The sequence below is a fragment of the Calypte anna genome, chromosome 9, assembly GCF_003957555.1.
Source record: "Calypte anna isolate BGI_N300 chromosome 9, bCalAnn1_v1.p, whole genome shotgun sequence".
Taxonomy (NCBI): domain Eukaryota; kingdom Metazoa; phylum Chordata; class Aves; order Apodiformes; family Trochilidae; genus Calypte; species Calypte anna.
In genome coordinates, this window is record NC_044255.1 from 8,085,503 (window position 1) to 8,098,649 (window position 13,147).

Sequence of the window (13,147 nt, forward strand, 5' to 3'; positions counted from 1 at the left end):
TGCTGCTCAGAGGATACAGCTCTAGCCCCTTCTGTTCATACCCACATTGCACCTTTGTGAAAACAGGGAATTAATCACAGGATTTGCTAAAGCCTCAGAACGAAACGGTGCAGATTAGGTGGGTTGCTGATTCTGTGCAGGAAACTTTTGCCCTGAAGGTATTTCACTTATCAAATGATTAAAAAGTTGTTTAGGGAAGATGTTTCTGATGAAGGACCGTGCAGAGTGGTCAGCGTGCTGCTCTCTGAGGACAGCTTTGTAATGCAGTAGTATTTCACACTTTTTTTTTTTCCCTTGGTGAGCTGCCGATGTGAGGGCTTTGATTGAACGTCAGATGTAAGAGGATCTGAGAAACAAAGACTGGTTGTTTGCAGTAAAACTGCTGAAGGCCTGCTGGGAAAATTATTAATGTAGACTTTCCTGCTTAGGAAACAAAATCCGCCCTCGCGCTTTTTTTTTTTCTTTAACCTTCCTCCCAATCCTAAACTGCAAAACATTAATTCTTTGCTTCATTAGTATGGAACACTAATACATGTTTGGGCACAGCACTGAAAATTGTGACAGGCATAGTGTGACCTTTAGAACCAGGGCAAGTGCTGCTGTGCAAGGGGACTCCCACCACTGTGACAGGACAAAGTGACTCGCCCTTGACCCTTCTCTCTAGACTGCAGCACAGTTGAACCACTCTCCAGACAGCCTCTTTTATTCCCAAGTAGGATTATTTTATTTTTTTTAACAAGCTGCATTTTTTTACAAGCCATATTTTGTGCTGTAGAAAGCCTACAGTGTCCGGTCACAGGTTTGCTAATCTGATTCAATGAAAATCTAACACTACCACGAAGCAGATGGAGTAGCTACAGTACGTGGTTTCCAGGTGCATGCTTGGAATTAAACTCTCTTGTTAATTCCCTGGTTCACGCAAGCTCATGATAGTGGGTAAGGGTCAACTGAGTGAAAAATCCAGAGTGGTATCTGTCTTTGAGACCTACTGTTGTGATTTTTATGCAGAGAAAGAAAATGCAAAGCTAGATGTAGGCATTATTAGAACTTCTGATTTCTGTCACTTTGGTTACAAGTCACTTCATGATGTGTAGTGTCCCTAGCATGTCAAATACTGTCCTGATGAGAAGGTGGTCCTTCTTTAGAAACATCATCTTAAGGCTCTGTGGTTTTATTCTTCTGTAAAACAAACTACAAATTATACATTTAGGCAAAGCTACTCAAATTTTTTTGAAACCACTAGCTGCAATAGTTTCCCTTTTTATCTCTTTTGAGACCTGTGTAGCCTGCAGCAAAAGGAAGAGAGCAAGCACTTAGTAGACTCTCCCAGTTTTTCCTCTCTTAAGGAGGAACAGGATTGCTGTCATTGCTGTCATGCAGCCATGAGCATGTCAGAGGCAATGTGGGCTGATAGCACAGAGGACAGAAGTTTTTGCCATTCTGTTTGTCAGGCCTCTTCATAAACCTTTTGCTACGGGACTCGGTCCCAGAATCCCAGACTTGCTGGTGGGATTGGTCTCTCTTCAGCTCAGCGTTGCTGTAAGCTTTTTTGGCTGGATACCACTAGGTGCTATCTGAAGTTTTCTGTAAACACCATTGCTGGCTGTGTGACAGGCTTGAACAGCGGTGCCCTTTTACTGCTCCTTCTCTTCAGGAAGTCCAGTCAATTAGTCCAAGGCAAAACCATAGATTGCATTTTCATTTTTTTCATCCTGAAAACATAGCCAAATCCTGACTCTTTGGCCCAAGTCATTGCAGCAGAGTGTTCTCTAGTCTAGGAACAGTTTTCAAAGACAATATGCCAGGGCTTTGGAATTGGTGAATTTATATGTAAGCTGTAGGAGTATTACTGTACACAGGTTTTTCCACAGACTTTGTCACTTGGGTGGCCTGATTTTTTTTTTTTTATTTTATTTTCCCCTAATCCTTGACTTGTGACTGGTGGGTCCCGGACACTGGAATGCTGTTCTGTTTAGGAAGGCTTCAGCTACCATCCTCAGTAGAATACAATACTAACCCCTCATGATGGATTCTTTTCTTGTTTCTCAGACTTCTAATGCTGAAGAACTTCAAATCAGAGGAGGGGTGTTGTCTGATCTTGACAAACAACATGTGATGTGGAGATGTGTGCTTCCAACCCCACAGCAGCAAACAGGGCTGCTGGTTTTTTGCAAGTTCAGAATACAAAAGCTGTCTCTAATAAAGCAGGTCTGGGGAGTGGGACCAGCTACCTTAAGGACTAAGCAAACCTGAGTTGTCTTGGTTATATCTACAGCATGTATACATTTGCAGAGGGGCTAAGAACATAGGAATATTAATTGGCAAAGTAGGCTTCACAGTATTATTTAGGTAACTTTTTTTTCCCCAAATGTTTTTGGAAGAGCAGAATAGAGCCTGTGCGCTGTTAATTTGCCAGTGTTAAAGAGCAGTCTCCAGAATCTTAACTGAGCTGAATAACAATGGAAAGAAATCTTTCGTAATTTTTAGAGTCTAATATATTTCAAATTAATGTTGCTGAATTGGTGTCAGATAATAGCTGTGAATAGATACATTTCTAATATTTTTCTAGTCGCAAAATAACAATTTGAGTAACTTTTCTGTCAGCAGTTGTTGTAGAGAGGGAAAAAAGTGCCTTGTGCTGGAGAACAAAAGGAATTTACATAAGTTCAGAAAGAATGAAGCATATTCCTTATCATCTGGGTCTCGGGCTGATCTGATCTCTTGGCTTGCAGCTCTTTCCTGGGCCACTATCCCTGTGTGTTTTACTTTCAGCTGACTTTTCTCTGTAGCTCTGTCTCCTCTGTGAAGCCCATCCCAGAATCAATACTGACAGGCTTCCCTGCACTTCCTCGTCATTCTTCTACATGACATTTTCAGAGACCTAAAATTAAAAAAACCACCTATGTTTCCCAGAGTTATATCTTCTGTCTGGCTTGTTGTCTTGCTTTATTTTCTTTGAAGCATGGGAAAAGAGAATGTTGTTGACCTTCTTCTGCAAGGATTTATCCATTCCAGATAAAGTCTGCCAGCATTGCACTAGCAGATGGAAGGGAGCTGAATGTCTAGCAGTTTTGTTCTATTCTGAGCTGATATCATCAGAGACTTCCCAAAATACTCCATTTAAAAATCTTTGTTCTCAAAGCCCAGCAAGTACAGAAGTGATCTTTGGGCACATGTCTTCCTTGGTAAAGTACATGTATATCTGCGTTGTATAAGACCTCATAGCTGTTGTTACTGATGTACTTTAAGTTAGCCAATGCATTTTAGCTCTTTCTTTATCTGGAAAAAACATAAGAGGAAGCTATTCTTAACCTTCCTGAGGTCCTGCAGTAGTCACCTGTAGTCACTCAAACAGTTACTGAGAGGACTCTAATCTTAAACCTGGGGTTGTTTCCTGCCTCTCCTATTGACTAGAAAGCTCAAGGGCCCTGTCATCATGAGAATTTCTGTGGTAACTTGTTTTCTGTCGCAGTAGTACAGATTTTGTACTCTGCACTGAATTCCACCTATACTCTCTTACTATAGTACCTCCCTAAAACATGGGGAAAATTTTGAGCTGGAGAAAGAGAGAGGTTGGGGTTTTTTCTTTCCTCCAGTGTTTTGAGATGGTGAAGAGATTTTTTTTCTCCAAGATACATGCAAAGTCCAAAGACTGCATGTTTTCTGTCTCCAGGGTGCAGTTATCTGAATGTAGGAAGAGTAATCAATCAGAGATGCCATAGAATTTCAGGTACTCTGTTTCCTCATTCTTTCACTGACTGAAAAAGCTACATGAGGTGAAGGAAGGGGAATACAGTTCCCTGGGATCCTTCTTAAACTAAATCCTTAATGTCCCTTTCTACCCCAGGAATCTTGTTATAGGTAGCCACACAGTTTCAGGTTGATACTGGTTAATAGCAATAGCCAAGTGGTGTCACCGTAGCTCCATAGTTACATCGATCTTTATGTGACAGTGTTGTTCTTAAGTACTGGAGGATTTTCTGGTTTACTTTAAACACCATGTAAATTAGGAACTAAAAGATGATCTCATCCCCAGATTTCTGATAGGCTCATTCTTGAGCTCAAGCATAGTTGGTTCTATCTCTTAACTGCTGGCCTTGGCTCTCCAGAAGATGGATTCACTGGATAATATTGACACTGCTGTGATTTTTATTTAACCCTTCTTTGAATTTTCAGTCTTTCCTAATGCTGTACAGGGTATTGGATTAAGTATATAGATTTCATACTCTTTATTACAGAATTAGTAAATAGTCTTTGGTTTAAATAAGATGTGTGATGTGTACAGTTCCCTATATTCTCATTTTCCTTTAGTATGATACTGCAGTTCATTCTTTCTATCTGCACACTTCAGCTTCTCTCCACTTACTCTTCTTTGTCTCCTGAGCCGTCATCTTTTCCTCCTCTGTCTTTCCTATCAAGGTCATAACTTCTTGTATGCTTTGCTTTCTTCTGTGTGTTTTTCTCAGTCTTTCCACCCTAAGGTATGTGGGAACATGGAGGGATTTCCTAAATCTGTTTCTGTCGTATGTTTCCTTCCATGAACTTCCATTCCTCTCCTAGGTTTCTATCACCACTTAACCTCTGATGCATTTTTGCCTCGAAAGGAGCAAGATTTCAACCTTTTTCTTTCTAGGTTCCTAAAAGTCAGGACACATGTTCACTGGCACGTGTTTTCTTTGCAGTGAGACCAAACTTTGAGGAAGGTGGGGCAGCAACAACGGGGAGGAAGCATGAGTTTATCCGCTCTGAGAGCGAGAACTGGCGCATCTTCAGGGAGGAACAAAATGGGGAAGATGATGACGGAGGCTGGAGACTGGCTGGGTCACGGAGGGATGGTGAGCGCTGGCGCCCTCACAGCCCAGGTGAGAGGAGATCCGGAGAAAAATGTAGCTGTGGTTGTAGGGAAAGGGCAGTGGGTGAATCAGGACACAGGGAAAGATGAATAAAGGGAGGTTGGCATGAAGTTTATGGCAAAAATAGGTAGGGATCCTGAGGCTTGGGGCAATGCGTACTGTTTTGGCATACAGGGGGCTCTGGGTCCCAAAAAGATTAGCACAGGATTATGTGCCTTTTGCTATCTTTTTAATGTCGTCAATATCCTAACGTATTCAGGAGATTTTTCAGGTGTTCGCATATGTGTTGTGCTTCAGGTGTGTAGTTGCCAGATGGCATGAGGCTTTTGTTCCTCTATGGCTGTGGTGCTGAGGGGAGAGGGTGTGTATCTAAGGCTGGGCAGTGAAGCTATTGCTAAACCGTGCAGGTGGTTGGCCTCTATACTTCTTCAGATGTTTTCGCAGTGCCAAGAGGTATCCTTTGAAAATCTAAAAATATGTTGCTCTGTGCATCTTTTAGTTAGTTACATGAAGTCTTTTCTTGCTAAGTTCCAGGCATCTGTTTGGTGTCACTCTCCTCTTCCCTGGCATGACAAAGTCCATCTGGTTCACTTGCTTTCCAGCATTGCATTGCCCAAGTTGCAGGAGAAATGCAGAGCTTGGTATTTGAGGTTGAAACTTGTTTTTTCTTACAGCTTGGAAAAGATCCTACTAGCCAGTCATCCCAGTTGTGGGACCTTGTTTTGGGGTGTCTTTTGGCTGCAGAAGGCTCTTGGGAAGGCAAGGGAGAATTGCATCTCCTCTACTATTACATTTTCATAGGGAAGCAAAGGAAGCAGGGTACATTTTGGAGGCTGAGGTGGACAACTTCTTTTCTTCAGTTTTAGAGAGTGACACTTGTTCTTACAATTAGTGTCTCCCTTTTCAACAGCCCAAAGGACTTTTGGTGCTTCAGTGGCTGTGATCAATCCCCTCTGTTCCTAACCACAGCTAGATATTACTCTGCCCTCAAACAGTTGTTGGTTTGTACTACAGTTTAGTACTGAACCCACAACTGGATTTATTATCAGATGTTTTCTATTCAGAACAGGGCTGAAGGGCAAATTTTGAAGAACATAGTTTGGTTTTTTTTTTCCCCCCAGTGTTTGGTCATGATTGTTCATCACACACTGCTGCTTTGTTAGTTAGTTGAGATGACATTGGACCAGCTACAATAGTACCTCATGATGATCAGATGCAGCATGATACCCAGAGAGGAGTGTGTTACAAATACAAGCCTGCATGCTTTAGCTTAAAAGGAAGCACGGACCTTAAAGTTCAGGAGTTTGTGTCTTGAACTTGTTTGGAAAATGTTCTGAGGAAGGTTTTGAAAATTCCTTGTACTTCCATCATAGGAAATATTACTGCTTATTAGAATGTTCAGTCTGCAGCTAACAACTTCACTTTGAAGTTAGTTTTCACAGATGGAATAAAAAACCTGTTCTAAGACCTGTGTGAATCTGCAGAGAAGTTGCTAACTTAAGGATAATCTGAGTTTACAGCATTTGAATTCTCCTGTTAGTAGTAGCCACAGGACCATCAAAATAGTTTTAATCACATTCTTGCTTTAAACAATGAGTTTAACTCAGTTTGGCATGCCTTAAACTGCTTCTTTGTACTTATTTTGCTGTTAGGTAATAGTACTAATCATGTGTCCTGCTAAAAATAGAGAAGTGTCTTCAGAGTACTGGTGTCATTTGTTTAGCTGGACCTTCCTTTCTCTTGGCTATGCATCCTCCCTACCAGATTGTATGCAGCTTAGTTTTTACTTTTGGGTGAGAACAGTTTAGAAGATCATAGCAGTTGTCAGGCTTCAGTTTATCTTCTTCTGTTGTTAAGCAAAGAATACTTTGATTCCCACAGATCATTGTTTTTCCAGCTTTTGAATTCCTCTTGCTCTTTCAGCTGTGTTTTTACTGCAGGATGGTTGACCTAAATTGCTCACTTTGTGCCTTTTTTTAATAGGCACAAAGGACTGAGAGGACAGACTGCTTCTGCTGAAACAGTCTTGTGTCCTGTGCCCCCAAGTACAGTTTAGCAGATTCTGTGGTCTGGTTTACTGTAGCTAAAGTTAACTCCCTTGGCATAGCTGAAGGATTCTCATGTGTCCACACTGTGTTTACACTTTCTCCTCTTAAATGTCTGGGCCTCAGATGAAGTGAGAGATCTTCTGAGTAAAGTGAAGAAGCAAATTGGTCAGACTTCTTAAAAAGACAAGCCTAATGCTTTTTTCCTTCTACTGCTTAATTTAGAAGAATGTATACTTGTCTAGTTTTGCAGCATAAAAATGTCTGGATTGCATCACTAAGCTTCTCTAGTGAAAGCTTATGTGCTTTTCTAGTTTTCCTACTGGTAAGGATTAAGGTCTGATGAGAAGCCATCTTTCCTTGGTTTATGCAAAGAGGATGTTGGTTTGCTCGTTACTCTGGGTAGATGTGGTACAGCTGCTATTGCAAATGTGAAAAAGGATTGTTAGATAGGGTTAACTGTCTTTAAGAGGAGTGTGACCACAGCTTTAAATTCACCGGCTCCTTCAAACGTTTGTTTTTTGTTTTTTTTTAAATTATGCTTTTCACCATTAAAAAAAATAATTAATTACTGCTTACCTAAAAAGCCACATGTTTCTCTTGGTTCTTCCATTCATACAGTGGTTGGCTTTTAAATTTGCAGAGCAAATTTATCAGAGAGACAAAGCTCTTCTGGTCTCTAAACTTGTCTCTGTATATGAATGGTTGTGGGTATTGTTTTTTTCTTACAAAGTCATCCTTAAGGAATAGGAACCACCTCTTCTTGCCTAAAATTTCTCTTTGGTACGATTTTTTTAACTTTGCTTAAGCATCTTAAGATTTTTTTTTTCCTGAAGTGCATTTTAGAGTCTGCAAACTCACATTTTTTTTTTCATTGATGCTTTTTTGAAAAGCTTTTCAAATTCATCTTGGTGCATTCCATTTTCAGAATCAACTGCTGTGAATCATAAGACTTGTTACTTTGTTGCTATTGATCTTTGTGCTGCTTGATTATCTTAAAGCAGCTGAAATACACATTCAGCTGAATCTTGCTCTAAAATGGAGCAAAATAAAAATCAGTTTCATAAAAAATTGTCAAAAAAGTAAAATGTGTACCATTTCTTTATCTTTGTTTCAGTGTACATTGCAGCTTTCTGAATTAGAGGATATAGCTTTAAAGGTATAAGTAGCTATTAATAATTGAGACTATTGCAAGGTGTAAATATAGCTTAAAATTTACCTTGGAATCTTGATCATATAGCTGGTGCCTAATGGTACTACAGGACTGAATTTAAATCCATGTTTGTGTTCTAGGGGCTGATTAAAAAAACTTCAGGGAAGAATAATATTTGTCTTATTTTAAAGATTGGTAGCCCTGTTCTTCACACCTGAATTTCTCACTCTATTCTAGCCAGGCTTTTATTCTTTTGTTTTTATTAAGAAACAAAGAGGGTATGAGTGCTCCTCTTCACTCTTCTTTTGGCTAGTCCATGTAGCTCTGGAAGTGTGTGGGCCAGAAAGGAGGTTGTGTGACTGAACCTTTGAAAGCAGATGGTGTGGTAAGCAATCTTCTGAAGTTCTTAATTTGAACCTAGCAGATACCTGCGAAACCAAAACCATTTAAAATTCATCTTCAAACCTGTGTGTCTGGGTGCCATTGTAAAGTGTGGGGATGTGAACTGTGTAAAAATAATGGAGGTTTTTCTCAGTGCCTCAAGATGGCTATTTGCTGCTGCACAGCAAGTTCTTTATACCAGATTTTGTTCTTCCATATGAAAGAAGAAAATCTGCTCAGCTGTTTGCAAGCCCCAGGGTGATAAACAGGCCAGAGAGATTAATCAGTTTGTAGGATATAGGATATAGCATTTGCAGTTTAAGGACATAACTGTTTTTCCACATACTGGGAAACCTGACAGGGACATTGCTGAGGAGGTGTCTGCCAGTGGTTTTAGTCAGAAATGCAGTCTGGTGGTCAGCAACCTCTCACAGTTAAACCTGTGTTAAACCAGTAAAACCTTAAGTTAAGCCTTAAGAAAGCCCTCTGATTCTCTCTTCTTGAGAAGAGAAGGCTGAGGGGGGATCTTATGATTGTCTATAAATATCTGAGGGGTTGGTATCAAGAGGAAGGGGCAAATCTCTTTGTGGTGGACAAGGAATAATGGGTTTAAGCTGGAACACTAGAAGTTTTATCTCAACATGAGGAGAAACTTCTTTCTTGTGAGGGAGCCCCGGCCGAGGCTGCTCAGAGAGGTTCTGGAGTCTCCTTCTCTGGAGCCTTTCTGAACCCACCTGGGTGTGTTCCTGTGTGGCCTGCCCTGGGTGACCCTGCTGTGGAAGGGGCATTGGACTCAATAGACTATGAGTCTGTGATTCCAAGGGAAGTCCTGGGTTTGATATTTCTGATGGGGGGAGGGGAAGGAAACTTTGCTTTCTGCTGCTTTTTCAGCAGCAGACCCTTCTGTTCAGGTAGACTTTGTTGTCCTGCTTAGTTGCTGGTTGCTTCTGGAGGTATTTTTGTTCTTTTAAAATGGAATAGCATTTTAACATGATGTTCATGTGTGTATGACTTGCTCAAAAAGAAGACCTTAGGAACCTGGACTTCCTCAGCTGGCACTGAGCTGGAGGCCAGGGCTCTGGGGAAAGAGGTACTCAGGGAAGGATGCAGGCAAGAGGCTGCATGAAATGGTTCTTGCTTGAGCTCTCTGGAGTACTTACTCCATTCGCGTGCCTTCAGTGAGCCTTTGTTCAGTGAGCCTTTATTTTTGCTTACATATTCTTTGAGAAGTTACTGGTGAAGAAGAGGTTGATACAATAGGCCTAAGATAGTAAGAACTACTTTAAAGCAGGCAGAAAAGATGGGATGAGTGCAAGCTTAGTGTGCCTTATTTCTCTCCTTAATGACATTAAAAAGGTTGCATCAGAACATTGGTTTGACAGTTCTTCATTCCAAAAGTGTTAGTTGTTTATAAGGCATAACTAGAACTAACTTTGTAACACAAAGATGGAGTTGCGTGGTTGACATTGATACTTAGGGTGCTAGGGTTGATATGGAAACATTCCTCATTCATACGAATGCTCTTTACTGGAACTTTTTTAGTAGCCTTTTGATAAACAGTGAGACTGCACTGCTTGCACTAATTCTGAGACCAAAGAAAGAATTTTTTCATCAGAAAAGAACATAGTCACCACTAAAAGTCATGAAAAACTAAGGTGCTTTCTTTTTTGCTTTGCACCTTTCCAGATGGAAAGCTGTTTACAATCCTTTCACACCCAACTGTTTTCCACAGCAGCAAGTTCTTTACAGTTTAAATAATAATACTGCAGACAGTATTTTAAGCTTGGCTGAAAGAAAATGTCTTCTAAATAGATGAGAAAGAAAGGTAAAGTAAATTTTATGCTTGAGCTTTTACATTTTTCCTCCTTTCTTTATTAGCATTCTGAGTTGCAGTATTCCAGTATTTGAAGAGTTGTCCGTTCCTCACATACTTCCAAAAATTATGATATATGCACAAAAATGTCACTGAGGGCAGGAGGGTAAAACCATGAGTGGCTTCTGAGACTTTTTCAGGTTGCTTGAAACAAAATACAGAATCTTTAATGTATAAAGTTGCCAAAAATTTAAGTTGATGGTGACTGGTAAATTTGGTCAGCATCTAGTGTCACTTGTCTTATTTTGGTGCCCCAATGTGTTTTAGATTGCGTAGGCCATCTTTCCTAGCTTTACATGGTTTTTTAATACTTATAATGCAATTTAGAGTGTGACAGACAGAGGACAGTATTTGAAAGTCTTCTGCTTAAAGGTAAGATACTGGTTTTCATTCCCTTGTCTAGAAGATGCCTGTTCACAGGTGGATTGTACCCTGCAGGGCCTTTGAGTGTCTGTCATGGCTGGTCATCTCTTCACCCACCCCTCCCCCTTCCAAGTGAGCTTCTGCCCCTGGAACTGTTTTGTAAAGTTGCTTTCCCCCTGCCTTAGACGGCCCTCGTTCCGCAGGCTGGCGAGAGCACTTGGAGCGACGGCGGAGATTCGAGTTCGATTTCCGGGAGCGAGATGACGAACGGGGTTATCGACGAGTCCGGTGTGGGAGTGGGAGCATGGATGACGACAGGGACAGTCTCCCTGAGTGGTGCTTAGAAGATGCAGAAGAAGAAATGGGAACATTTGACTCATCTGGGGCGTTTCTCTCTTTAAAGGTGAAAAGCTGTCTCCATCCCCTGTTAACTTCTTTGCGAAAATGGGCCATTATGTCCGGTGGGTTGTGATTCTGTGATTCTGTATTGATTATGTTGGCTTTGTAGAAGGTGCAGAAGGAGCCAATCCCTGAGGAACAAGAGATGGACTTCCGACCTGTGGAGGAGGGTGAAGAAAGATCTGACTCTGAAGGGAGCCACAATGAAGAAGCCAAAGACCATGAAAAGACCACCAAGAAAGAGGGGGAGAAAACAGATAGAGTAGTGGCAGGTAAGAGGGACTTCTCATGAATCTATTTTATGCTGCAGTGTGGAATTTCTGTTAATTCACTTACATAGAACCGTGCAATGTTACAGAAGCAGCAGAGGAAGCAGCACAGACATCTTCACCAGCTGCCAGGTCAGACACCCCACCAAAATCCCAGCCTCCAGACCCACTGCAGACAAGCGTTTTTGAAAGGAAGGAGGAGTCTGTGCCGGAAAGAACAGAAAAAACAGAAGATAAAGAGAATCGAACAGAGAGTACACCACCAGCCAAAACGTCCAACAGAGGGGAAGGTAATAAACTTCATAGATAAATCTATCATGATTAGTCATGATTAGTCTTGGTCTCTCGTAAGAGTCAAGGACTGGATTATAGTGATAAAAAGCTGAAATTCAACTCCTGTGTAAACACAAGATTTGTTGGATAACACTGTTTCAGATGCTTGCAGTTCAGGGTGCTTCACACCACAGTCTAGAGAAGCATGAGGTAGTTGTGGATGTGCCTCGTGGTAGCAGAGCAGTCTGGACAAATGTACAGGGAATGGGCTCTGCTGAATCATGCTGAGTTTTCTGCTACTTGTTCCTTCAAGTTAGGTTGGATGCCAGTGTTGGTAACAGTACCAAGTGTTCAGTCATACCTACAGGAAGATCTGGAAAGACTTTTGCTTTGGTGCTAATTTTGAGCTGTCGAGTGTTTTCTGCAATAAGTTCTTAGAAGTAATTTTAATTTATGCTAAAGATAATGAATTAACTTTAACATTTTTTCTTTAGATTTGGCTTCTGTTGCTCAACCTTTGCCACAGATTTCTGCAGACACAGCTTCTCCTGCTCATCTTTCTCCTCCTGTTTCCAATTCAAATCCTGCTCTGCGACCAGTTCAAACACCTGTTACAGCTGCTCCCGGCATGGGCAACATTCCCACTGACCCAGATGATGAAGAGGGCCTCAAACACCTAGAGCAGGTAAAATTTCTCAAATTCCTTTGGTGACAATTGTCAGACTGGAGGAATGTGGAATGTGAAAAATACTTGAAGCCTATAAAACCAAATATGCAGCTGAAACTTTGCACTCCACTCCAATGTATACTGAAAGCTGGCTTTCTTCCCTCTTTTTTTTTTTTTTTGAAAATAATTCAAGCCTGTATAGTATTTTTCTGATTAAAGGTACTGTAGCCAGTGTTCAAGAGCTTCAGATCCCAGTACTTGTGACCATAGTCAAGTAACCTTGCTGTTTGCCTTTAGCATCCATAACAGCATATGCCCAATGTGCTTAAAAAAACAAAAGCACACAAACAAAAGACATACTGTGTTCAGGGAAGTTTCCTGTATGCTGGGATGTGGAGCATTTTTTATACTAGTGGTCCTGTACCTGTTTTATTTCTCACCGGTAATACTGGGTGGTACCTTCTTGGCAAGCTTTTTCTAAAGCTTTACTTAATCAAGTGTACTGTGCTTGTTCCTGATTCTGACAAGGTGGTGGACTGAGCTCAGGGTTTGTGGTGCAGTTACGCCAGTCGTTGGGTCACCTGTAGTTCCTAGTACACTTCTGAGCACTGGGTGGTACAAGGTGGTTGTGTTTGAGCTCATTTGCAGATCTGTTAGCCCACTGCTAACCTCTTGTATTCCTTGCCTGGTGTCTTCTGCAGCAAGCAGAGAAAATGGTGGCATACCTACAAGACAGTGCCCTTGATGATGAAAGGCTAGCAGCAAAAATTCAAGAGCACAGAGCAAAGGGTTCCTCTATGCCATTGTTCCATGAAGCCATGCAGAAGTGGTACTACAAAGATCCACAAGGAGAAATTCAGGGTAGGTCTGT

General features: G+C 41.2%; 1 protein-coding gene across 16 annotated transcripts in view; it reads left to right on the forward strand.

Moving 5' to 3' along the window:
- GIGYF2 (GRB10 interacting GYF protein 2) overlaps positions 1–13,147 on the forward strand; it is a 75,041-nt gene that overhangs the window by 42,003 nt on the left and 19,891 nt on the right. For 9 of the 16 annotated variants that reach the window (XM_030456247.1, XM_030456250.1, XM_030456256.1 and 6 more), the window contains 6 exons: positions 4,683–4,862; positions 10,854–11,071; positions 11,177–11,339; positions 11,426–11,626; positions 12,104–12,294; positions 12,978–13,137. In XM_030456247.1, coding sequence (XP_030312107.1) covers positions 4,683–4,862; positions 10,854–11,071; positions 11,177–11,339; positions 11,426–11,626; positions 12,104–12,294; positions 12,978–13,137 — 1,113 coding nt within the window. The remainder of the gene's footprint in view (positions 1–4,682; positions 4,863–10,853; positions 11,072–11,176; positions 11,340–11,425; positions 11,627–12,103; positions 12,295–12,977; positions 13,138–13,147) is intronic. The other 7 variants (XM_030456254.1, XM_030456262.1, XM_030456251.1 and 4 more) reach the window with 3 other exon arrangements.